Raw genomic sequence first — 27,699 nt, forward strand, 5'->3', positions numbered from 1 at the left:
TGTAATCTTTAACATGAGTTTATTAGCGCAAACGAAAAATAACGCCTCTCGAACGGAGATTTCGAGCGTCCGACGCCGCGAGAGAAAAGCTCGGCTTTAATACGGATGCGCGCGACGTTTTCATCGATTCGACGTCGCGTATTTCACGTACAGCGCGAGCAAGCATTTCTTTGATAGTAACGAATCATTCTGTATTGCCGCCGCACCAACGAATAAAGCCTCGTACAAATGACAGCAATTTCATCCCATTGACACGGAAGCCTGCACGCTCGTCTTTCTCTCTTTTTTTTTCCACGGCGGAAGCAAACTAATTAGCTACATTTATTACGAGATAAATGCCGCAGGCGATCAATTGAAATTTTGCGACACGTCTTACTTTTGCACGCGGCCATTCTCCTTAATTGTCGTAAAGATTCAGGAGCTCATGCGTTGCGTTGCTCGGTGCCTTCTTGCGGCCTGTTTGTACGCAAACTGCACCACGTATTCGTCCGAACGCTTTACTCGCCGATAAAAGCTCCATTTGCGATAAATCGCACGTTAATATTCCATATTTAAAATTTTCACCAAACGACCGAAGAAACAATTTTATTTTTCCATTGAAAACGTCAACTGCCCTGCCGAACGAAATCTACGCTCATTTCTATCGAGTCATAAACTTTTAAAGATATTTGAGTGTTCGTAATATTAACTAAAAAACGTATTAATGTAACTAAAATATTCCTATCACGGTTCGAGATCGACGTATAAATTTCTAACGTTTTTTATTTTTTTTATTTTTACTACTTTCGAGACTTTACATTTTTCTAAGAAGCTCGCGAAAGCCCGAGCTACGGGTTGGTATTCTTTTTAGGTTTTATTACGACCGAGGAGTGGCGGAAGCGATTTTTAAGGCATCTGGTATTCTTAAAAGTAACATATAGCCCGTAAGAGCTCGCGGATAAAGGAAGATAAAAATAACGAAGCGGCGCGTAATTGGATATTTGAGAGAAACGGACGAACAAGGTACATCAGGCGATCACAGTTCCTATTTTGCCCCCATGCATACGGTAATAAAGGGCACTACGTATATACATAAGAAATAAATATGCAGAAAAAGATGTATAACTATATTTAGGCGTTAAGCGCGAGTATACTATAAATTTAGAGCGACACGTATATCATATTGTAAACGGAGATAGTATACGTTATAGCGAGCCATATATGTATACACGTGTACTCTGTATGACGTAGATGAGCAATTAAATAGCGAGATAAAGTTCGTTTTTTTATTTTTTTTTTTTACGAGGAAGTTATCGTGCGTACGAATAATTTTGAAATTTCCGACAGAGGACCAAACCCTCTTTGTCGTCGAACGAGCGTGTGCTTTCGAAAATCTAATTTTCACAGTCATTTTCTTACGCGTCCGCTTTTCGCGGGTATGAATATTTGTTTCTACACTCTCTTTCGTTGTTGTTATTTTTATAAAATAAGTTATACATGATAATGTAGCGTTAAATAGACCTTTGTATATATACACATGAATTATATTGTAGAAAAAATAAGAAAAATAAAAAAAATCACAGAATATAATTGCAGACCACAGTATTATCCTTCAGTAATTTAAGTACTATATAATATTAAATTAAAAGTGGAGTAGAATAATTTTGATAATTTTATGATTATTATTTCTTATAAATTGTGAATAAAAAATAATTTTCTTTTCTTTTTTATTTGATGAAGCAATAAATATTAGTATTTTATTCGTGTAATGTAGATTTTGTACTAAATAAATTAATCTTTTTACTTTTAATAACGCATTACCAATGGAGTTAACGTCGACAAAATAGCAAACGGAAGAAATGGATCTCTACAGCCAGTGTTAAAACCGAGGTTAAAACTTTATCTTTTAAAATTATTAATATTGCACAGAAAATTTATTACGACTGTTAAAACAAATTTTATTTTTTAACTCATACTATTGTTCTCTATAATATTTAATAAAATAGTATTACGTATAGATTCAATTTGTCTTTAGTACCATTTGTCGGCATACCTTTACTTGTCGAAGATAATTTACTATCTGCTGATGTAAAAGAAATAATAATCATTTATTCTCTACTGATAATATCGCATTTAATTATATCAATTTTGCAGTCAAGTTTCCAAACATTTTTCAAAATTATTTTAATTATTATATATTTTCATTGATTCATTATTTTTTATAAGCCTTATTCCAATGAAAGTTACTGCGGACGCAAGTCTTTTCTCTTGAGACAGAGTACATCACGTATATCGAAGGGCAGATATGACATTTTCTGCGGCGACAACGGCCAGCGTACGTAATCTTAGGCGGCAGAGGCAAAGGATGAGAGAACGGAAAGAAATCAGTCATCGGCAACCGGCCGGCGCGGTACATACATGAGGCACATATGAAACTCTACGCACACGACGCTAAATTTACGTACACTAGCTGCCGTCGACGTACATGTAAATTTCAACCTACTTAACTCACTAGAAGAACTCGTGGCTAACTCGCGTTTAGAAAACGAATCACATTCGTGACGTACCGTTTAATAATTGCATATTGCTAGTGACATACAGTGAACTTTAGAAAATTACAATCCATAATTTTACGGAAGTATATTATCTACTTTTTATCAATAAGTTTTTTTAAATCTCATTTTATTCAATTACGTAATTTAATTTAATATGATATTGTACTTAACACTTTGAACTCTCAAAAAATATATTATCTTATGTTTAAATTTGATGTAATCGCGGATATTATTTTAGCAAACGTTTGAGTTTTCGTGCAAGGCGCGGAATTATATTTCGAGCTGGCCCAATCCTGCGTCGCTGATTTTATTGCGCGATTTCGTCGCGAAGGTGATCGACTTTGCAAATTTATTCCGCCAAACGATTTTCCACCTGGCCGAGTTATAATGTTTTTCATGCACGACTTCGCCATTGATCTATCGCGAATAATGAAGAGCCGTTACGAAGTTACCCGTTCAGGACTGGGCGCAACAGGCCTCTTTTGTAACGCGCACACAAAGCGGAACACGTGACTCTCTTTAGCGGCGGTGCTTTAAAAAAAAAAAAAAAAAAAAGAAAAAAGTGCGGGAAATGCGCACGTATTCCATTTTACAATGCTTGTTAACAAACGCAAGTGAAGTCGTAACGCGTCCTTTCAGCCGTGTGCTAACGGGCGAGCAAATAACATTCGAAGGAGACCCGAGAAGGAAACTGTCGCGCGAGAAGAAGATTATCAGGATCGTTTCAAGGGTTTTGTTAAAAAAGAAAAAAAAAAAAAAATTGGCAGCGAAAATCAGTGCCGTTAAGAAAAGAAGTTCAGCGAATGAGAATGGAACAGAACCGCGGACGCACTTGGATCTCTTCGTATAAGTTGCAGCGCAGAGGAAAACCGAGCCATTCGGCCGAGCTTAAATTAACTGCTCGGCGCAATAAGAAGAAAGCGAGAGGAGAGAAAAAAAAAAAAGACGCGCATGATTTACTCCGGAGTAAAATTAACTTCATTATACCAAATATAAGTAACGGATGTTATTTGTTATATTGACTGTTCGGGAAGACACGAGCAAGAGGGGCATACGTTTTCGGATCGACACAATGGCTCGTTATTCGTAGCCATCAAGTTTGCTTTGTACCGGCGGCTCATCGTCAATACGCGGCCATTAGCGAACACGTGTGTACATATATGCATTGTAGTTACCTGGTCGACGCGTCTTTACAAACCGCCCGTATTGTGAAAGTGTCCATTAACCGCGTAATATAGTGGAGGGATTTTCGAGAGGCCGAATATTTATTATCGCGGCTCCTCTCGCAAAAACCAGCGGGCGCGAATCCGCCTCGAGTCGCGGCGAGAAGGATCGTACGATCGCGACTTACGTTCTGAAATCGGTAAACTTAACGGTAACGCAAACCTGAAATTAATTTCTTTTAATTCCCGTCGCGATTTCTGTAAATGTATGTTTATTGAGGATTTTCAGCTGCGCGCAGGGGCCAAATTTATCTCGCGCTGATCTAATATTCGCGATTTAGTACGATCGAGTATCGAGAGATTCTCAAGAGAAATTTAAGTCGCCGATGGGTGTCGCAGTTGGACAGGCACATAGGTACGTAATTGTCAGTGACAGCGCGCTTCCGCGTCGAACAAAGATGTGCGCGCGCTCGTCGCGGGGACGTCTTCCTGAACGAAACTGCGTCGCGTTCTCGGAAGGCGGATAAAGGAAATGACGGCGCGTAATTATGACAGGGTGCAATCGGAAGTTTGCAAAATTAGCCGGGGTCCGCCTTTTTTCCCCCTTTATATTGGGCGAGAACTGACTTCACCTGGCGCCGATGACTCAGAGCCGTGAAAAATGAACGGTGTTCCTCTCCGCCTTGTCGGGTGTCGGTTTCGGTAATTACTTTCCGCTGGATAATTGTTATAAATTAGCCTTTTACATTTACGGATCTAATATCCGTGTGCTGCAACGTGGGACCCTAGGCGCAACCTGAGCGTTACTTAAAAATTAACGTTACTCCGAACGCGCCGTGCATTTATCTCCGTTCGATTTGCATCAACAGTCAATGAATTAAAAATAATTATAATAATAAATAATACGCTAAAAAAATATGATTGACACTTAATTTTCGCGAAAAGTGTGATATGTATTTTTAATCGTCGGTTACCAAATCTTCCGCGGGAAGCGATGACGATAATCGACGCAGGCGGCACACGCACGGTCACGCGTCGGCCTTAGTTTCGCGGAACCGTAAATCGCGCGGAAAGCGACTTCGATTGTTCATTAAGTAGGATAAAAAAAAAAAAGTACGCGGCGTTTCGCCGACACAAATCCGTTCCCGGAAAATACGTCAACCAGCCCCTTCACGATCAATTACCGGCGCATTGTGACGGACCGCGTCGCCGCTCGCGCGTGTGCGCGCTATTGCGTACGGAGGGGCCAATTTTTCCGCGAGCTTTCTGTAAAAACGTCCGCATCCCGTTCCGCGCGAAACTTCCGGCCGCTTCTTTTGTCCGCCGACGATCATTCTGGCGGCGTGAGAGCGTCGGAGAAAAAAAAAAAAAAAAGCCGCGGTCTGAAAAGCGCAGGTCGTGCGTGTCATAGCCGACGCGCCGTGCGTGCATCGACAGTGCGTGTGCATCATCGATGCGTGGCGTGTTCTGCGGTGAAAACGGAATAGGAGAAACCCGTAAAACGCGCGATGAATTGTCACGAGCGATCGAAGAATGTACGTGCGGTTACTACGCCGGAGAAACGGAATTAAATATGTGAATTTTAAATAACAAAACTTTCGATCATTTATAATTAAGACTAATTTTTCTTTCGAAGAATTGACGTAGAATTTTTTTTAAACGCCAACGATGCAGAATAAGTCTTTTTAATTTTTATTTACGCGCAATGGGGACGTTTTATCGATGGACACGTCTAATATCCTCACTCTGTTTTTATCTAATTATCTTTTACGTCGCGCAGAGTCGTTAGAAAATTACCCACGCGTAATTAAAAGCACCGGCTGATAAATCTAACGAGCGCACGGCGGGGATCGCTCGTGCGTGAACGCGCGAGGAGACACGCATGTCCCGGAGGATAGATTGATTTTCATTATCATCATTTAAAGTCGCTGACAGTGACTCGAGACCCTTCTCCCTTCGCCCCTGTTCGTACCTGAACGGCAGATGGGGTCTGTTAAGTCATTATAGTTGTTTGCGTGAGACGCGCGCGATGAAGCCACTCGCCGATCTGCGTATCCGGATTAATATACCGGGTGGTGGAAATAGATCATCGATGACGCAAAAGAAAATGAGTCACACCTAGCCGATCCTTGGAATTAGATATTCCCGGGTATTCGAAGGAAATAAATTGCTTGGGGGAAGAAAAAAAGGGGAAGACAGACGTGTGAGATCACCGCGATATTTTTAAAAATAATTAGTATAATCAGAAAGTGTTCTGATTGGAATAATTTAAAACGTTGTTAGAGCTGAACGTTACGAACAGATTAAATCTTAATTAATATTCTATATTTTTATTATGTATAAAATGTATTGTAATGTTAATTGTCTAAGTGATTGTAAAGCGAATTATTTAATAGTACGGAACGTTTCCTTTTGAAAAACGAAGTAGAGACGATGTTAAATTCGATCCTGCATGTGGTTGAACGTGCCTAGCATGCTAAATTATACTGTCCCGAATGTAACCGTTTCTTTTATAGCTTCTCCATATTAAGAACGCGAATGGCATCGATATGCGCTAACGGAAGCGAACTGCTTCGTTAAAAAAAAAAAAAAAACATTTATTTAAGGGGTTAAATTTTTAAGTATTTATCTCGGAAGAGATTAATTTTTTTAAGTTACGCTAGAAAAAATTATGCGCGCGCTTAGCGCACGCTATTTTTTAAGAAATCCCACCCAATTCCAAATTAAAAAAAGAAATGTTGCGACTTACCAATCTGCAACATCAGCGGAGTTGAAGATTTCTGCCGGTGACTGTAACAAAAAAAATATATTTATTTAGACATGTATATTAATTAATAAAATTAATTAAAAAAAAGGTAAAAATTTTTTAAATAAAGATTTCAAAGAAATAAATTTATGCTTACTTATAAGTTGCTCCGCCGATGCAGGATGCCCGTCCCGGGCCTCCTCCTCCTCTCAGACAGTCGAGTCATCCCTCTCCGCACTGGACACTCACAGGATACAAGTAACTGCCTGCAATGTAAAGCAGAAAAAAAATCTTTAATTTATAAAATACATATGTCGTACTATATACAAAGTTTTAAATTTTTATCCGGTACCTTACTACGATTTTTATTTCATTATTAATTATTTCAATGCATGTTCAATGACTTTAAAAGCGGCCGGTCGAAAATCCTAAACCCTCAAAACAAACGGTGTTCAAAAACCCCGAGAATGCGATTTGCGATTATAATTATACACGTAGAAAATTGGACATTGAGGTATCGCTTTGATATCACCGAACAGTAATTTATACCTCCGTTGCAAACTTGTGATTATGCGCGATTATAGTAGTTCGTGAAGAGCGTGCGCCGAAGAATCGTGAGCGGGGAATAAAAAACAGTCTTATTGCCCGCGTGACAGAAAAATAACGACGATTTCTCGAGGGAATTGGTCCGATAATAACATCGGTGCAACCTGGACGGCCCGAATGTCCAATTAAAGGTCGGCTAGGAAAGTTTCCGGCTCATTTGTCATCGCGGTCCTCCGAGATTAGTCTAGACGAGTGCCGCGGAATTTACACTCGAAACGTTTCTCGTAAAATAGCATAATAAACTCCCCAAAATTATTCAGCGTTGATCAAAATGAAAACGGAAAAATAAAAGCTATTTTAATTAATTTAATTACATGAAATATAATTTTATACTTTACTGAACGTAGATATTTAATCGTATCTCTTAATTTATTACAACATATATTATTCTAGTCAGATTACGTCATTTAAAAGTGAAAGAGAAACGACGTCCTGATCCTCTCTCTGTGAAATGACTATTTGTTGTTTCTGTGCATCATTGTATCGCAAGAAAGTGTAGGACGATCGACTGCATGCACTCCGAGTGAAATATGTCCGTTTGCATTTCACTCAGAGAACGTGCATTGGATCATGCCATTACACGTGTTCCTGCGAGCGTGCACACGAACGAGAAATATACATTTCAGAGACGGACAAGGCCGGAATGCTGCTTTCACCTTTTTTATTTTTTTTTTTATTTTTCTACACGCTTCATATTTAAGAACAATGTCTTCTGCTCGATTACGCAATTTACTATTCAAAATGTACTACTTTTCTCTCAAGACAAGGATCAAAAGCGTGCTTCAAATTACAAAGAAAAACTGTTTACGCGTCGAGAGTCTTCTCGATTTCCACCAGAGACGATTCTCATCTCAAAAATACAACGCAGAGGAAGAAGCGAGAGATCGCGATCTGGGGAGAAAAAAAGAGATCGATTCGTGGAAAGGGGATCTCTGCGAAACAACGTACAGATGTCGGAAACGGGACGGGGACCAGGTGTGAAGGCCGGGCACGCGACGTATCTGTCGAAAATAGATTGAAAAGCGGAGCCCGACACCCCGGGCTCGTGAGCGGACGGAAGGACCGAAGTGAATGGGTGATCTCGTTACGAAGCGAGGTAAGAACGCTAACGTCGGTGGAACGATTGTGACGACAAAGGGGAAACGGCGTAGGAGACGCGGGGCTTCGAACGGTATTCCCGTTTGTTCAATGGGACAGCATCAGCTGGGAGTATCGGGCGGGGGACGTGGGAGTACCGTTGCCTGATTTTCGATAAAAGCTGCTGTTACGAGATCGGTACAATAGATTCGACAAAGACCCCGGCTGCCGCTCACGGTAATAATATGTACTTACGTAAGATTAACGTGGAATAAATTTTACGAAAGTATCGGATCCGCGCTGTCTTCCTATCGATATCTCTTCGAGTTTAACATTTAGCAGAAAACCAGCCCACGTCTCGCGGTATTAATATTAACGAGGTATATACGTTACGGTATTAATACGCCGTAAATATGTGGCGTGGATTTTTTTGTAGATTTTTTTTGGAAGACTCACACGAGTCTCGACGCGAGGCCGGAGCGGTTTCAGACTTTACTCCGGGTAATATCGGGTTTGAAAAGCATTTAATTGCCGTCGTTACCATTCGGCAAAAGGGCATTTGTTAATACCGTCACGATTTATGGAAAGTTCACACGACGTGCTTATTGCCGGGGAGCTGCGCAAACGAGGGGGTATTAGAATAATGATCCGGGTTACGTTCAATTAGGAGGATATTTACCGTTCGATCAGCCGCGATCGTTGCACCGGCAGCTTAACGTCGCGTTAAGATGATGAACGACTGTCGGGCGTATTCTGAACATTTTTCGCGCGGATTATGCAAAACCTGGGACTCGAGTGTGGTTTGTAATTTCGATTGTTAGGTTAAGTTAGGATCAGCGAAAGTGAAGCGATTATGTGAAGCGAATGTTTCGGGCCGTAACGATTCTACGAGGTATAATAATCTCGGGCCGGTTAGAGGTGGAGAGGATTCTTCGAGGCTGATATTATTCAATTTGCGAATAAAATATACGACTCACTTAAGAATCACGACGGTCGTCATACGGTAGCTACTGCTAAACGATCCTTCACGAGCGAAACGTCCTTCGAGAGAAGAGTTTTCCTCCAAGTAGTCCGACGGATTCCGGGAACACACACGCACGCACTAACACTTACGCGTCGCTGATACGATTCACGAATGTCCGCCGTGTCGCTCCGCGAACGTTTGACCGACGAAAGAGTCCGAGAATACGTCGCGAGTTTGCTGCGTCACGATCCAGCCGCGAGATAGAACGCGCAATTGTCCTCGGAGATCACACGGGATGATATTTCAATCACTCGGGGAATCAGGCATTCTTTCGCGGGTAATCCGTGTTTGCTCTCCCGTGCCCGTGCTACCGGAATATGTCCTTGTCGATTGTTGAGATTTCGGCCACCGACTCCGACCATGGTGACTCCGGGTGATTGTCCACGTCGATGAATCCGCGTCGATCGCGAGTCACCCGCGGTAACGAATACGTTCCGACAGTTGCCCTTCGCCGTAGGCAACGTTCTCGACCGAAATTATTACCCGCCAAGTACTTCTTTCAAACGAAATTCGCGAACACTCGAGAGAAACGACCGTGCGCCGCAGCGCTGGTGGCGTGATCTCTCTCTAGTCGGAGGCGCTGCAGGGATTATGGCGGGCTGCGCATGTGTACAACGATGCACCGTGTACGTGAAGGTGGTTGTCGTTGTAGTTGTGAACATGGATATTTGGACGATCGCGAGTCATCCGCGGCAACGAATACGTTCCGACAGTTGCCCTTCGCCGTAGGCAACATTCCCGACCGAAATTATTAACCGCCTAGTATTTCTTTCAAGCGAAAGTCGCGAACACTCGGAGAGAAACGACCGTGCTCCGCAGCGCTGGTGGCGTGATTTCTCTCTAGCTGGGAGTCGGAGGCGCTGTGGGACTTATCGCGGGCTGCGCATGCGTGCAACAGTGCGCCGTGTACGTGAAGATGATTGTCTTAGTAGTAATTGTGAAGATGGACGTCTGGACAATCGCGACGTAATTTCGGTGCTCTTCGGATCACAATTTAGACGACTGCGACAATGTCCTCGGCATTCTTTACACGAAAAACGTAAGTAATAACGTGAATAAAACTTGATGAACGAACGGAGAACGCGAATATTCGCAGGGAATAAAATCACTAATTACGACTCATCGCTAATGAGCTCGCGTACGTCATGTCCGTGTTCACGCACACACTTTAACACGACGTCATAGAAAAGAGCCACAAGTTCGCAACTGCACTCGATCAAATTTTGCCCGCAGAAAATATCCATCGCCCAAGTTCCGTTCGTGTTTGCGGAGGAAGCGGATCGGCTGAAAATCGCGGTGCGTATTTTTCGACGGCGGAGGACAGGCCGCAAAGCGTGGGGTTTTATTTCTCAATGAAAACATAACGAACGAGCATAACGGTAAGTGCAGCACCCGGCCTGACGCTCCCAGGCAGATCCGGTGCAACGAAGAGGCGTCATCTCGGCAAAGCGACGCGGTGAGGTACGGCGTTTTTATAAGCAGTCTTGTCCCTTCCAGGAATTTACGGCATACGACGGCCACGCGACCAGAGAATTGCGCGAAGTCGGAAGTACGGGGAAGGCGTGATCGCAGGACGATTTATTACTAATGATTCCCTCGCTAAATACGGTACCTCGGACGACGAGACGGAGAAATTGTCGTGGCGGACATTCACAGCGAGAGGCTCGCGCGAACGACCGAATGATCGGAACGGTAAGTGATCGTTTAATTTTCACGAGGTATAAAGCGAACCTTGTCCGTCGTTTCCCTTTCAGAGATTGTGCCATTCGTTCTCACATTTAATTGTACATTTAAAATAAAATTTCAGGAGAGTGCGATTCCGCTTTGCGCTGCAACGAGCGGATTACGGACGGCGTATCGGCATCGAATGTTTTTAACAGCCAGGAAAAAAAAAAGAAAAAGCAGGCGAGGTTGATTTTCGCGCAAATCCGAACGTCACTGAAAAGCGTAAGTTCGGATTATTTTGCAATCCACACGTCGATCTTCGCAGGCGATATTCCGTTTGTTCTCCCTTCGCCAATTGGAATTTTTTTCCCCCCCCGTTCTTTTTGTTAATGTTTCCACATTCGCTTCTAGTCCGGGACATTTGCATATTTTTTTCGTATTTATTTCTAGCACTCGGAGTACGTGAAAAATCCATGAAACGGTCAGTGACGAGGCTATTTATTTGAACGACGTCGAAATTCAAACAATTAAAGGTAAAAGTAATTGATCTCAGGTTTATTAAGATTTCAGTTTATTAAACTGTGCGGAATTTCAATCGAACGAATTGCGGAATTAGACTGAAAATGTCGCGTTACGAACGTCATGTTGGCACACTTGGTCCCAGCGTGCGGTCTAGATATGTGCTCTGAGAGCGATACGCTATAACATCGAGCCTGACTGTTCTCAAGCACGACACCGTCCACGCATTGCATATACACGCGTGTGCGTCGATCAGTGGCGTAATGATCGCTTCTGCGGCCGCTCGTGGATAACATCGAAGGAGTGGCACGTGAATCAGACTTGAGGGATCTCAGGGCTAATAATATCGGGGAGATTAATGGAGCCATTCGCGGAACGGACCCGTCTTTTTTTTTATTTTATCCCGCTAATTCGCTAAGACAGCTCTCTCGAGCTGCCGCACAAAATTCTTTTCCCGGATGCCGCTCGTTTCTTTTACGCCTGAAAAATATAAGTTACTCGGAAACGTAAATCGCGTTACTACATGTAATGAAGTGGATGCAATTACGTTAAAAAATTAGGTTAGATAAATCCTTTACGTTTTTCTATTCTTCCTGCAAATTTAATTCTCTTTTTCTTTTTCTTTAGGTTGTTGTACTACGCGAGAAAGAAGGTTCTGCTAGTAAAAGCACTTGAGAAACTAGCAAATATGAATATAGCAAATATAGGTATAAAAATAATTAATAAATTATCAAAATTATACTGTTCAAAGTCCTAAATTAATACTATAAATTTTTAGGTGCGAAAACTATGTGGAAATTGACTAGTACTACGCGAGAAAGAAGATTCTGCTACCTAAAGCACTTGAGAAACTAGCAAATATAGGTATAACAAATATAGGTATGAAAATAATTAATTAATTGTCAAAATTATATTGTTCAAAGTTCTAAATTAATACTATAAATTTTTAGGTGCGAAAACTATGTGGAAATTGACTAGTACTACGCGAGAAAAAAGATTCTGCTACCTAAAGCATTTGAGAAACTAGCAAATATAGGTATAACAAATATAGGTATGAAAATGATTAATTAATTGTCAAAATTATATTGTTCAAAGTCCTAAATTAATACTATAAATTTTCAGGTGCGTAAACGATGTGGAAAATGACTAGACTCAACAGCATCAACGGCATCGTTGCAGCTTTTCTCTCGAATACGCCACTGGCATCGCACATAGGTGTATTCCGACGCAATACGATATTGCATTTTACCGAGGAAGGGGGTGAGTTATACGTCAAGCCGTGATATGTCTCGCATTAGTGGCAAAATGCGACTTCGCGTTCGATGAGCGACTTTGTGCACGGCGGACGAGAAAGATGAGCAAGGCGCAAAGCTTCGGGTCAGCGCATCGTCATGCACCGGTTTGCACGATATTGCAGTTTCGTGTTTAACATAAAGTTTGATGTAATTCGTGCTATATCAATCATTCCCATAGCTTGCTGTGCATTAACGTCGATCTTCAAACGCGAAGTTATGAAAAGGAAAGATCACCTGCGTTTCGCGTTTCGCGCGGAAGTAAATTTTATGTCAAGAAATATTAAGGTGTGTCAGAGAATAGTTGGGAATCATTTTGGAATTGTTAAGTTTAATTGCTACGGTAGACAGTGGCTTGCTTAGAGAAATTAAATACTGTTATTTCGCCTTATAATTATAAGAATATGTATTGGTATGTTATAAGAATAATTATAAGAACAGAAAGAAGAATTTCTTAGTTCACGACTGACATCGCGGTATGTTTTAGCATAAATTTATTTCCGAGTGTATTTAAGTCTAGAAGACGAAGCGTTAGAGTTTTGCAAGCGTTTCATCAGGATGGCACTAAATGAAATGTCCTGTACAAACACCTGTACTGCGTGCGAGTACGTACTTACGAAACCAACAGTGGCTCACGCGCCCAATATTAAGTATTCCGTTCGCATTAACTTCCTCCGACCAGAAAGTCACTACGCTTCTTCGTCTTATACGCGACGATGGTTCTGTGCAAACTTAATTAGCGGCTCTACCAGCGGCGAGCGTCGTCAAAGAACAGGGAAATTCGCGGCGGAGCTCCGTGCGCAAAGGTTCTTCGTCGGAAAACTGCGCGACTGTTTATTTCTGCAAACGACAAACCGCGTTAAATCGCGCAATTAGACACGAGAATTTAGCGACTCTTTTTAACACGACCGGAATTCGCTGGGCGATTATTGTAGAGTCCACGGAATTGGATTGCGTTTCGATGTCGTTAGCGCGGACGGCACTTTATCATCGGTCTTCGAAAATTCGCGCGGTTTAAATGGATTAACTGAAATTCCACGGCCGATTTATAACTCGTTTAGCTGGAACCGCCGAAGGTGCTCCGGTGCCGATTAATTTTAGCGCCACACAGCCAGGTTAATATAGTAGAAGGCTTCGAGCCTGTCGCAATTCGTTGACGGAAAATTCAGATCAACTTTCACACAAATTACGCAAACTGTCGACTATTTTATTTACACACTATCTTTTTTTCTTATTTTTTTTTTGCCAAGTGCTACTTAATTTAAATTTATAAGCGACGTTAGCAAGCAATTATTTCGTGCTACAAAAAATGAACAACCTCGGATGAACTGAGATAAATCACTCTACTTTTTTTGTTTCTTCTTTTAGTCGAAATTTAAAATACATTTTGCGATTTATTATCTCATTCCATAAAAGCTTTTAATTTTATTATAACTTTAAACAAAGAGTGATGGATGAAAGTTGCTCTGAAACAAACCGCTTCACGAAATTCTAAACACGAGCATTGTGAGCCCTCCCAAAAATTTCATTTAAAAAAGATATATATACTTTAAGTTGATCGTGCGATCTACGTGTACGAACGCGTGTAGAAAGCAATAACGATTGTTCTCTACACGCAGCTCGCTCTCTCGCATATCTTAACTATCTGGCAAGCCTCAATGCGGTGTGCTTAACTCGCTAAAGCGGGCGGGAGTGCACCGGTGCACCTGCGCGTTATGTACACCGTCGTCTCCGCACAAAGGGCTAACTTCCTCCGACGTAATCCCGCGGAAGTTGTGCTGTAAACGCGCAACCGGAACTGAATCGATCGCCCGGCGACCTCGAAACCGCCGGCATGCCTCCGCAGACATCGCGGAGACTCCACAGCCGCAGATGCTACGAGCGGAGCTATTCGACATGGATTGCCGGTCCCTTCGGGCCGGCTGGTCGGTAGGGCCGCTCGGTGGGCTCTCCTCGTAACGCCGGCTGGCATTTTGTGTCAGTCGCCGGCAGACTGCGGAGCCAACCGGTCGCCGAGAACCTATCCCCGGTCGTGCACGCGTCCTTTTTTCGATCCGATCGGTCATGCCGCGGCAGTCGATCGATTAATTAAGCCGCTGAACGGACGGAGTTCCTCTAATGGATGACGGGAATCGGTTAACGAGTTCATCGGTATAAACGCGTAAACGTCCGCGATCCGGCGGGCCGCGTTTCGTAACCGGGAGGGTGCTGCTGACCCCGGGGTGGGCCTCGACGGGAGATCGCAGAGACCCCCGCGCCGTAACACGGGCCTTAAATAATAGCGGCCGGCACGCGATGCGGCGCACGACTTTCGCGTAACGTTCGATCGAGACGGGAATGAAGATACAACGAGAACGGAGAGGGTCTTTGACACTTTTCAATCGGAATCTATCCCTGATCGCGACGGAATTTGCTCTCGGAGCACGGCTCGTCTCCGTGACGTCGTAAAACGGCATATATTACCGATAAAAGCCGTGATCGCGCATTGATTATCGAGTTAAAGACGTTGGTGCGCCGTCGGAAGATTACGATCCCCGCGAACAGCGCTGATGATGATACCGCGGCGGTGGGCTGGGTTTTTGACGGCGTTATTCGTTGTAAGTTCATCGTGATAGGAAATTAATTGATTCCCCCCAGTGCGCGACAGAAGCGACCGGACGTTATCTCGAACCGCGCTATGATCGATGAGAATAGGAGACCGCGATCTGAATTTCTCAGGACGCATCGATTAAAGTTTGACGTGCCGCCGTTATTACGAGATGAAAAACGACGCTGCGCGGCCGCATACCCGTGTAACGCAATACGATAATGTAATAAGCCGTCGATATATCTATAATATACGATGATAAACGATAATGACTTCATAAATATTTCACGACGGCCCGCCGAAAATCGAAGCGCAATTAGGATCAAAGTTGTTTTGCATCGTTGTGAAATTAACATTTGTGACTGACTTGCGACGAAAGGTACTGACTGTTCTGTTTTAAAAATTATATAAAAAAAAAGGTTCTGTTTTCTGTTAACTTTTTGCGATTTGCGAGAGATCCACGTCTTCGCGTTGCGTATTTTTATTCGAAAATGCAATTCGTGTTGCACCACAGGAGCGAAAATTGATCGAGGAAACTGCGTTTATGTCTCTAGCAACGTTTTCCACGATAACGCGAACGGAGCCGGAGCCGGGTGCGCTGACAAGGCGCGTATAAAATCGACGATAGCGAGCTGGACAGCCGCCAGTCTTGCGAGAGCCGTGCGCGAGAGCGGACGTCGCTCGTTTCACGCCGGTGCGGCGCCACGTGAGGGAAAAGCCAGGAGGAAAACGCATCTCCGCGACGACATTTTCTTCCCGTTTCTTCCCTCTTGTCGCGGACCACACGTTACCGCGTCGGGCGAACAGATATGGTGCGGATTTACGCCGAAAGTGCGAGAGACTTAATCAAGCGGGATCGGAGTGTCCGATGTGAACGCGGCATTTCAGCGAATTAAATTCCACCGACGCGGGGAATCAATGCACGCGGATCTTCTCGCGAATCTTCGACGCAGGATAAAGCGAAAGCGGAGGAAAAAAAAAATTTTCTTTGAAAAATCAAGCGACGCGAAAATTCAACGCTTAAAAGTTTCCGCGAGTGCGAGTCCGTTTGTTAATTTTATTTGCTACTCGGCGGACGATATTACGATAAAAAAAAACTGTATAACGAAATAATATTTTAACTTTTACTTATTATGAAAGCAACGACAAATTCAGGACTTTGTTGAATAAGGGAAAAAAAATAGAGGTGCCGCGTGAAAAATAATTGAACAGTTGCAGCGGTCGTAATCCGAGTGATGAAATGTAATAAGCGTTTTTAATTAAACAAAAACGAAGCTCACAACGAAGCAATAACAAACTTGAGCATTTTCATGGATTAAACTGTATGATACTCGTGTTTATTGCATCGCTAATTGCTTTTGCTACGATTGTTAATTGAAAATATAATATATTCGTACGTAACGCTACTTAAAACGCTACTTAAACTGTCGATTTTTTTACAGAATCGATTACAGACGCTCTCGAACCGTCAGAAGCACGAAAGAAAGGCAAGGACGAACTCTCGAAGAGCCGACAATTAATCGAGACGTATCTGTTGGACGTTATTTGAATACATGACCGATCCTGAAGAACACTTTCGAGGTGTGAACAGCCGCTGTTATGAAATTTCCGAAGATGTCGAGCGCTTAAAGTTACAGCGAGATAAAGGTTTCATTACGCTCGAGACGGAACCAATTCTTTGCGAGCGTCCCGGAAAGATCTTCGCAAATCTTGCCGAGCGCGCCGCTCGTTCCACCGAAAAGTTTTCCCGCCCGACGGCAACTTCCGTGAAAATGCGAACGCCAGAGTCGTGAAAATCCTGTTGGCGAACAACTTGAGAGCATCTCGCGGAATAAAAATTCATTCCACCGTGAAAATATAAATCGCATCGGCGGAGCATCCTCGAGGCTCGCTCGAGTTATAAAATCGCACGCCAACTTTATTTTCCAAATCTTCGCGGCAACGTTATCTAACATATTAACCGCACTGGATATTAAAAGGAGCGTCGAGAGAATTTGGAAGTGCATCGAATTATCAGCCAAGTGTCTAAGACTTCAAGATAAAACTGCCGATTATTTTTAATTTCCACGATAAACCTGCGCGACACATTTGCTCGAGAAACAGAAAAACAAAAAAAAAAGAAAAGAAAAAAAAAATCAACCGCAAGTTCCACGAACTCAAGAACATCATCGCGCGATGCATCGGACACGGAAGGGCTTTAAGAAGATAAGTGAGAAAGCCTGGGAATCTTAAACAACGGAGAAGAAGACGGAAGCCGGAGAAGAATCACACGAGAGCGCGCCGAGAGGAGAGAAGGGAATTGCGAATAACAGGCAGAGGCGAGGAAACGCTCCAGGAATGCCGTGGATAAAGTGTTTGGGTGGTGGAGGCGGGAAGGCCAGGAGGGGCAAGCCACTCAGCGTCAGTCAACCGATCCACCTGCTTGTCAAGGTAAGATTTCTATTAAAATTTTTCCGCAAAACCTTTTTTCTTTCTTTTTTTTTTTGCTTTGTTATAAATCCCGTAACGAACCGAACGAGCGTTCGATGTATTTAAACTGCGCCTTTCGAAGTATTTTTCGGAAGTGTGGCCGCTTCATTCGATTAATTCACTACGGCAACACATGGCCCTTCTGTTTCATAGCTATTTTCCAATGAGCAACTTGAATCAAACGGAAAAAGTGCCTCGATGCCTGGTTATATTTCACTGATACTTTAGATCGTGATGTACGAACGAAACTGAAGTTCCTCTCGCGCGCGTAGAAAATTTAGCTCGCTTTATTGGCTCGTAAAATACTTGGCGTCCGGTTGCAATCGCTCTCGAGTGATCATAATTAATTAAAATAATTACAAATAACTACGAGAGAGAAAATAAGTTCCCGTTTTTCCAATTATCGCGAACTCCGGCGTCCCGAGGGTACCCGACCCAGTGAAGTACGCGAAGGAAGAAGAATCGAACAAAGACGTGGATCATATCGCGGTTAATAAGTAGCACGACTTATTAAGAAAGCAAAAGGCTGTCTTCTTAGTTACGTTAGCGCGGCGGAATGTAGGAGGGTTTCCGCTTAAGGCGATGGTTATTAGGCAGTTTTGTTCGTCCCGGGACGCCGTAAGATCGGGAGATACGAAATCTCGAGATGATGGAGGGACGCCGCGGTGGTCAACGTTTCTCCTCTTCGCCGACTAGCTGATTTATTAATTCTCCAGGACGGCCTTTTTCCTCGGTTCCGGGCCCCGACGGGCGCCCCGCGGGTACCACCATCGATTCAACGATATCTCGGGCACGACCCGGCAATTAAGCCGGTAATAACAGACGTAGTGTTGGCCACTTGTTAACATTATAACGAGCCGCGGAGTCGTGATATTCGCTGCGCGTCGAAACAGCCGCGCGATATTATTGTGATATTGTTTCGCAATCGCCGCTAAAGCGTGGACGTTTCCGGTCACGTTTACAAATTCTGAGGAAGCGCGGTCATTACATATTACTCTTACAGAAATTTTGAATATTCATTACCCGAGTTTAATACCTTTCACATGACGAGGATCCGGACATTTAATTTAAATCGACGTCCTTCCCGGTGAAATATTTTCCCCCGCCGTCAAACTTTCTCGTTTCGGGAGACGCGTAAATTATAAAGTTTATCACCGATAGTAATAACATATCGCGACGGGATAAATCGTAAAAATTAATTGCTAAATCCCGAAGGGAATCTGATTCCGGTAATAATAATCCGGTGGTCGATTATACTTCCGCGAAATATCGCGGTGTTATTTCGCAGTTGAGAAGTATCGAAATACGGAGGACACGGCGTAGCTTCGTACGGCCGGGTAAAATTACAATTTAAAAAGCAAAAAATTCTATCTAGGTGGCATGAGGAGTTCGCGCGAAGGGCTCGTATTTCAGGTTTCTGGTCGCCACATACCGCGTGCATCGGACAAGCTGTCCCAACAGATGCGCCGCACACGTACACGTTCAAAATGCAACATAATCAGCGTTAAACCGTTCCGCGCCGGGGATAAACGTTAAATGGGCGACTTCGCTAATCGTTCCGTTTCGATTAAACTCGAATTTCCTTCCGGCGCGGCGAAAAGGGCGCGAAGTAAATACGGGGAACGAGTTAATTCGCGAGCGAGTCATTACGCGATCAATTCACGTCACTCGCTTCCGTATTTGCATATCGCTCGCGGCGGGCGTCGTTGAAAGCGGGGTTTTCGCAAGTCGCAAAAATAAACATGCCTGACAATCGAGAGCGCCGGGGTCGGGCTCGTTGCAAAAACCGACGGAAGTCCCGTCGGTTCCGTTCCAATCAATTACGAATTTGCCGGAATTAATAGGGCGGGCGAAATTTAGCTTCGTCAAACGAGCACGGAAAATTTTCCATTCGACGCAACATCTCGACTTCAATAACGCTAATCGTAGAGAGGAAATAAGCCCAGAGTAAATCGGTGGCTGGTAGAGACGGAAAAAAAAAGAAAAAAAAAAAAATAATAAAAAGAAAAAAAGAATGAAAAAACACAACGAACGTTAAGAGCCAGCAATCAAATAACACTAAGCCACCCGCGGAGGCACGCTATGGCATTTTCATTAAAGCGGCACTTTAAACACGATACGATATTCCGTGAAACGATTACAAGCGGAGCACCATTCCTACCTGCATAAAACGACATACACGTACACGAGCGCGAATTAAAAGCGGGCGTGTTGGTGCGCCAGCGATACGCGCGAATATGCATACGGTGCACATGACGAGCAATGAAATCTCAGACTCGCAGAAATACTGCCCAATAAAAAGCTCCTCCCTCCCACAGTAAATTAATAAAAAGAAATTATCATACATTACCGCGAACGCGGACGTTCATATCTTCATCGTCGTATATTATTTCTCAAAATATTATTTTTTTACACCTCGCGCCGGTATCCGACGTTTCGTATTTAAATCGTGAAAAAATAATCGTAATCAGTGGCCGACTTTTACGACGAGGCTCGGTGCCGCGGGATTTTTTATTCACACAGACGTTCCGTAAAACGGGCGAGACCGCGCCGGACCTAACCGGTACACGAGCGGAGATCGTTTACGATAGATGCGCGACGAGAAAATGGTTTTTCCGTGCAACCGCTTATCCCGGCCACCGTGGCTTTCTAGCGTCGGCGTTTCTGAACGCCGGCCCGATCTCTGTTATTATAACCGTACTGTTATCGGTGCCGACGCGAGGCGGTGCACCTGCACGCGTGCGTATGCACGCGCGTACGAAATATCCGCCCACCGTCGTGGTCCTTCGCGATGCAAAGACTGACAATTAAATTAGAGTGCCCTAGGGACAAACCCGATTTTTCCCCTCGCCCACGCGCCAATTTCTTCCTCGACGGAAAGCCATTGAAGCATACAAAATACACGCGTGTAAAGAAATTTATACAATTATTTATAATTTATGCAACTAACGTAAAAGAAAAAAAAAAAAAAAAAATAATAAAAGTAATTAATGTCTGGTTGTATATATTAATTATATTAATTTAAATTCCACGTGAGATACATATACACGTCTGTATTCCGTTGCAGAAATGTAAAACGATTTTCTTTTACGTGGGAGAAGCAAAAGCGGAAGCTGAGCGCGCTTTGTAATGTCCAGTAGCGAGATTAAATTAAGAGACCGTAATCTAAGATCTCGGAAACGGCTGTGTAAAAGCGAACGTTTCCCTTCTTTCTTAATTTCTTATCGCGCATTATTGTCGCGTGATGTTTTAACTAATTATCTATACGCGAAGTAATTACCCTCGTGTTAGTTTTGTAACATCATCCGAGGTTTTTAAGCATTAGCAAGCGGGCAATGCAATATCTTTCGAAAGGCTAGATTTCTTCGCACGTTCGCCGGTTTCTACCTACGCATATGAACTCACTTCGCTCACAGTACGTTTACTCCGGGCTTTGCTCAATACCCCGCGTTGTTTGCTCTTCGCACACGTATTTTTCTTACACCTCGTAGGCGCTGTCATAATATTACCTTACTACCTAGCTTTTCCATGCTCATTTCGATACTCAAAATACGGGCGCAGCAACGTAACTTTTAATCGCAGATAAAGCGTAAACTAAATTTTAAGCTGGCGCGCGAAATATTCGACCGTGTAATCGCGTTGAATAGCTACGCTCTACGCGCCATGTATGTACTCGCCAGGTCAATGACTCAGGTATAATTACGTGAATTTCTTAATCTTTCAACTCAAACTACGAGTCTGTGGGTCCGTGAAATCGTTAGTGTGCCTACTGACCTTTCGACGAAAATTATCGTGTTCACCGGAGTTTTTTCAAGAGTCAACCAGTCGTAACACTTGCTTTCTTTTTTTTTTTTTTTTTCTTGTACCTTTATGCTTTGAAAATTTAAACTTTGCTAGTTAATTAAAAAAAAGTTAAACTGCTTCTTAAAAATTTTCTAAAAGATATTACATGAAACAATGGCGGTGCAATCGTATTGCGTTTCCCGGATGGTTAAATGAATAAAAAGTGCTTTAGCATTTAGTAACAATAACAAGTGAGCGATATTAATAGAAACAAGATCTCAACTTCATAAAACGATTGCGTCGCCTTCGCCCGAGATTAAAGTTACATTATAAGCGAGTGACTCTCGTTTCTCGTCTGCAATTAAATTGAATTGCAAGCTGCGAGCTTCCGAGCGGCGGCCAAGATTGCATTAATAAATTTCTTGCCTCTTCGAATGTCCCGGGCACTCAAAGGGATGCGCTTTTCATTTGAAACGTCAAGCCGATGTGTTTGTATAATTTCAGTAATAAACCAATAACTTTCGCGGCGGTGATCCGAATGCAAATTGAAATACTCTCATTATTATTTACATAATCGCATACGTATATAGCTCGGGATTTCAAGCGTATGCATGGATTCCTGTCGCGGATGTACGTTCGAAACGATTTAAAATCACGTTATTATAAATATATTTAGATTCGTTTAAATTCTTTTTCGTCGCCGGCGAAATTTAACGTCGGCAAACAAGTGCGTCTGCTTAACGAGCTTTAATAACGAAAGCAAAATGTGTTGCGTCGGTGCTTTATTTCTATTTGGTTCAGTAAAGATAAGCTAATAGACGTAACTTTTTATGGCACGTAAAACTCTTGTTCGAAGCTCGCTTTTGCGAAATAAAAAAAAAAAATTATAAATTATTGAATATTAAGCAAGCGCTTGTTTCGCCGCGCTCGGAGAGTAGCTTCTCCACTTTTTTTACGGCGCAAATTAAGTGGAAGCAATATCCGGCGGAAAGAGCATGACGGTGTTAAGGAGGCTCTTAACGAGCATTAAGTCGCGGGGAATGCGTAAAAAGGACGAAAGAAGCGATACGGGGGAATACAAGGAGATTAAATCGCGCGATATCACGACATCTCGACTTTTGCACCGTTCGCGACGACGACGGTCGACCTCTCGGGATTTCTCAACTGCTACGACGGCTTGCTTTAATTAAAAATTCTACAATCAGAACGCGCAGCGCATTCTCGCGCTGTATTATAGTCTCGAAAGGCCAATCGTCAAGTAAAGCAACGTTAGCCTTCTTGCAACGAACAGATGTGGAGATATTTCCAGTCATGCATTTTTTTTTTACGCCTTTTTTTTCTGTCTCAAAAATTAAATACCAACGTTTGCTATTAATCGTGATCAACGCTGAATCGTAGTTTTTTTTCCGAATGTTCCTGGGATAATAAATGCCGCGGGAATTTCATACGTTAGAAAATTTATATCGCGTACGAAACGTAATTGCACGCGATGCGTTATACCTGTTTAATATTAAATATGCCTTCTCGGGTGAAATATTCCGCCGAATTACGCCGCTGTCTGGCACGTTTTGATTGCCCATTGTCGCCGCGATAATCGGTCAATAAAATTTGTAATATTTATTTTGTTTTCTTATTCGTTATTGTTGCGCGGGACAACTACGAACTTTCAGGCCGCATTGTTCGCCGGGTTTAATCGATGTTTGCGGGCAGGAAGTGTTCCGTACCGACGTCAAATATTATAATAATGCACAACGCGCCGTGGGAAACGAAACAATAGGTTTTATCATAATCGTACGATTTAATTGTGATCGTTTATGGATAAAGCACTAAACCGTTCATCGGCAGCGTAAAAATGCAATTGCTAATTCCACTGTTCGAAAGTAATTATACTTATATTAAAATATAATTTAAATTATATTTTCCGACGGTGGGGGGTTTCGTTAAAACGATTCTGCACACAGGATTCTGGGAAGATAGATATTTTCATTGAACAACCTATAATCATCCCGTACAATACGGTATAATTAATGTTGGACGCGCGAAATGATTGCCGCTATATTAATTATACGCTTCGAACGATGCGAAATGACAAATTCCAACGAAGATGCCGCCGTTCCCTGTCAGATCTCCGCGATCTATCCGATCGTGTCTCGTATCTCATATTTGCGTAAGAGAGACGTCAGCCTGGCGTATAAACGTTCGAGCTTGGACATTGAGCAATAAGGAAGGTAGGACTGAGAAGCAGGACCTCCGCGCGCGAACGTCCGATCGTCGGGTTATTGTTTCGAATAAACTGACGTGCCACTTCGCCGACCCGTTGCCGGCTTCGATAAGAATCGAAAGCTCCGCGTGTGGCACCCGTCGCATAAAGCTCAAGACGCTTTCGCATCGATATTGCCTTTGGCATCGTAGATCACGATTTGATCGTTTAATTAATCCTCGAATGTCTCTCTTTTATATATAATATATAATAATACATGATGGTTTAAAAAGAACGTTTCACGCAACTCTGGCATTATTTCGCTTCCGATGAATCTCGTCGCGTATTCGCATCTCGGTATATTAATAGTCGGTGTGTCATACGCCGCGGGTATAACTCTTGTATTCCGCGATCGCGAAACGATGGTTATTGGCACTTCTTTACGTGAGCGATAGTCTCGTCGAGCGGATATCTCGTATCAGCGAAAAAAAAAGTGAATCTGAAAGCGTCAGCGGCGCGCTGTCGCGCGTACGTGTAATATGATAATCCGCCCGGACGATACTGGGAAACGTTCGGTGAACGAAGCGCGGCATTTCCTCGCGCCGTACTCCGCGAATGCAAAGCGTTTACGATCGACTTCAAGCTGCGGGGAAAAGTCGCGGACGATGCGTTCCAAGTTTATGATCGGCTAGCTGCGTCGAACGAAAATAGTTTACGACTGCTCTGTCGATCTTCCCCGGTCTTATCCGCGTTCCCGACCACCTCGCGAGGCCTTTTCAGGCCGACTGAGATATCTTAACGCGCGAACGATTACGTTTATCGCGTTCCTATCGCTCTGAAGTAGAAAACGGTTCATCCGCCACACTGAGATGAAAATATGACTACTTTTGAACTCATAATTCTTTGACATGTTTTAGAATAAATATGATTAAGTAAATTATAAATATACTAGAAGGAACCATGCGCGAGCTACGCGCGCGCTATTTTTTAAGAGATCCCACCCAATTCCAAATTACAAAAAGAAATGTTGCGACTTACCACTCTGCATGAACATCAGCGGAGTTGTTGATTTCTGCCGGTGGCTGTAACATAAAGAGAAAAAAATTAATGTAGACATGACGATATATCAGTTAATTAATTTAATAAAAGAAAAGATAAAGGTTTTTTTTATTAAAGATTTTATTTAATAAATTGATGCTCACCTAAGAGTTGCTCCGCCGATGCAGGATGCCCCCCGGGCCTGCTCCTCCTCTCAGTTTGTGTGACGAGTCATCCTTCCGCGCACTAGAAACTCGCGACCGCGCCCGGATTAATTACTATCGCGAAAATTATTAAACACTGTCGCGCGTGATTTTTCGACACTCCCGTAAAAAAATAATCGTAATAAAAAGCGCCCGGTAACTATCGGCACACCCGAAACGACCGACGAACCGGCTGCGGTTCGTAAAATTACTCATATCGGCGTTTCGGCACTTTTCACTGAACGACGCGACGCAGCGGAGTTTCTCTTGCTGTAACAGATAAATGACAAAATTATATAGTAGATTCGGAATGTAATTCGGAATGTAATCGGAAGGAATATTGATACTACTTACCCCTGGGTTGCTCCGCCGGGGCAGGATACCCTTCCTGGGCCTCCTCCTCCTCTCAGGTAGCACGTGTCGAGTCATCCCTCCGCGCACTGGACACTCGCGAACATCCCGACCGTGATTTTCCAATCGCGACAATTGTTCATTACTTCCGCGCGTTACTGTCCGTCACTCGCGGTCAGAATAAAGCCGAAAAATTACGCCCGAATACTTAACGAAACTTCCGGAACGTCCGACGAACCGGCGGCGACACGTGCTCTCCTCACACGGCGTGTCGCACTTACTCTCCTCACGCGGCGTGTCGCACGTACTCTTCTTACACGGAAAATAGAGAGGAGAATATAGTTCTCGTGCCGGGCGGTTTTCGTTAAACGGAAGTGCGAATTTCGGTACGGAGACACGTGCTTGCCGTGCTGTGCGTAATATGTGTATGCTCGCGCGACCGCTGGAGAAGGACAGAGCGAGAGTGGGAGTGGTGGGGGAATATACCTAGCGCGCGGCACGTAGGCTCGCGCTCGCTCCGTTCCTCCCACCACTCCCCGCCGCCCCCGCGCCTATCTATACGTTACTACCTATACGTTAGTCTCTTTCGATTTAATTGTAATATTAAATTCGTATGTCCAGACAAAGACGGTGCTTCCTCTAAGTCGTTCTCGATCTCGAAAATCGCAAAGACCGTCTTTGCCTGGACATATTAGTTAAATATTAAAATTAAATTGAACCTGAAAATCGCCGACTTGATAGCCGACGTTGACTCTCGCTTGGCGTAAAGCAAGCGAGAGAGAACTAATCAGCGTCGGTTTCAAGCGGTAAGAATTAACAGCTAATTTACGCGTCACATTAATTTTTTAAGATTAAAATTGGTTCGATTACAATAGGCATTTTTTTTTCTTTCTTTCTTTTTTTTTTTTTTTTTGATTGACAACTTCAATTGGCTAACAAACAGCGTCGTTCAAATTTTACGAATAATTAAATTGTATTAAAAGAAGAGTGGAATCATTCTTCTTCCACTGCGCTTCCCTGAGATTGCTTATTAAATAAATCAACGGCGTAAAAATAAACCCGTACTTATCCGACGTGCAAACAACGGCGTAATCTCGCCCGTGCCGGTATAATCGCATTTATTCTCGTCGGCGCAGCTTCGGAAAACGCGGAATTGCGTCGTGCATCGCGCAAACAGATAGCATTAGCGAATGAAACCGTGGAAGCGACCGGACCCCGACCTCGGCTTCGCGTAGCTCCATAATTATGTTTCCTCTGGACGACTCGCGCCGGAATATTTCCCGGGTAGACTCCATTTCCGCGTTCGCGGGGCCGCTGCGATCCCTCGGTAATCAGCGCGGCGAACCCACCTCGTTGAGACGGTTGTTGTAAGCGCGAGTCAGTCGGTCGATTTTAGAAAAGAACGCCCGGCATTAACGAGGACGGGATGAGAAAGGGACTCGGGATTCGTCAGAGTCGCGTCCGTGAATACCGCGAACTGCCGGATGAAATAACAGAAGTAATGAATGGACGGGCGTACTGTTCTTTCGCCGTACACAATTAACGGCACATCCGAGGTGGAGAATGCGCGGCTAAGGGCCTCCGCATCGGTGAACAAACCCTGGTAGTCCTCTCCCTCGCACGCCCACGCTACTTGCCGAGAACCGAGACAAGTGTCGCAAGCCAATGGTGATTTCGAAAGAAGGATTATTGCACTCGACCACGCCGGATGGAACGGAGATTCTATAATAAATTCTGATAAATAAAAAAAAAAATTTTTAAACGTTCTTGCTTTAGTGAAAATTGAAATGAGAAAATTGTGTAATATTGTTTCATTAACTTGCGCGTTTACTGTATAATTATAAAATTTATATGTATATTTACGGAATTATTTTGAGCTCTCAAATATTTTTAAAGAGGTACGTTTCCAATCTACGAGAAACTTTCCCGCGCGCGTACAAAAATCTGTAAAGGGATCTCAATTTTCTAAAGGCGGTGCCGATAATTAACCCAGCACTCACGGCGATGAATAATCAACCAGTAAAACACCAGATAAAGCCTTCAACGCTAAAAGTATGGATCGCATAATCGTTTCCAAAATTATGGAGACACTCTTAGCCGCACGATTTTACCGTTTGGTTACGATGCCGACTAGGCGTTTCACTTCATCAACGATATCGAGAACGGGCCTAAAGATAATGGGGCCACTAAACGCTGGACCACTATCCGGACGAAGTACGTACGCTGATATCGAGACGCGCGCAATTTAAAGCCGCTGTAAATCGCTTTGAAAATCCCTTTGCTTTCTACCCAAAGTTCTAGCGATGTCGAACCTTGAAAAAGAACCGCGTCTCATTTCGTTTTAATAAATAAAAATTATTAAATATTATCGCGTAAAATATAATGTAATTTTATTTAAACTAGTAGCGAAAAAAATTAAAGAGAGATTTTAATAGAAAATAT

At 43.3% G+C, this 27,699-nt stretch overlaps 1 protein-coding gene and 1 long non-coding RNA gene across 7 annotated transcripts in view; one reads left to right on the forward strand and one right to left on the reverse strand.

Annotated features, from left to right (window-relative positions):
* Positions 1–5,590: 5,590 nt before the first annotated feature.
* Positions 5,591–25,769, reverse strand: LOC139105067 (uncharacterized). The gene is made up of 4 exons (XR_011546124.1): positions 24,868–25,769; positions 24,704–24,747; positions 6,601–6,709; positions 5,591–6,487 (listed from the first exon to the last, which is right to left on the reverse strand). It is a non-coding gene; the product is annotated as an uncharacterized lncRNA (long non-coding RNA).
* By (focal adhesion protein tensin) overlaps positions 12,580–27,699 on the forward strand; it is a 148,768-nt gene continuing 133,648 nt past the window's right edge. For 2 of the 6 annotated variants that reach the window (XM_070660923.1, XM_070660921.1), the window contains exon 1: positions 15,867–17,643. In XM_070660923.1, the coding sequence (XP_070517024.1) occupies positions 17,551–17,643 (93 nt within the window). In that variant the 5' untranslated portion in view covers positions 15,867–17,550. Of the gene's footprint in view, positions 12,595–15,865; positions 17,644–27,699 lie in introns of those variants that run through there. The other 4 variants (XM_070660919.1, XM_070660920.1, XM_070660922.1 and 1 more) reach the window with 4 other exon arrangements.

This window comes from Cardiocondyla obscurior, linkage group LG08 (genome assembly GCF_019399895.1).
Source record: "Cardiocondyla obscurior isolate alpha-2009 linkage group LG08, Cobs3.1, whole genome shotgun sequence".
Lineage (NCBI taxonomy): Eukaryota > Metazoa > Arthropoda > Insecta > Hymenoptera > Formicidae > Cardiocondyla > Cardiocondyla obscurior.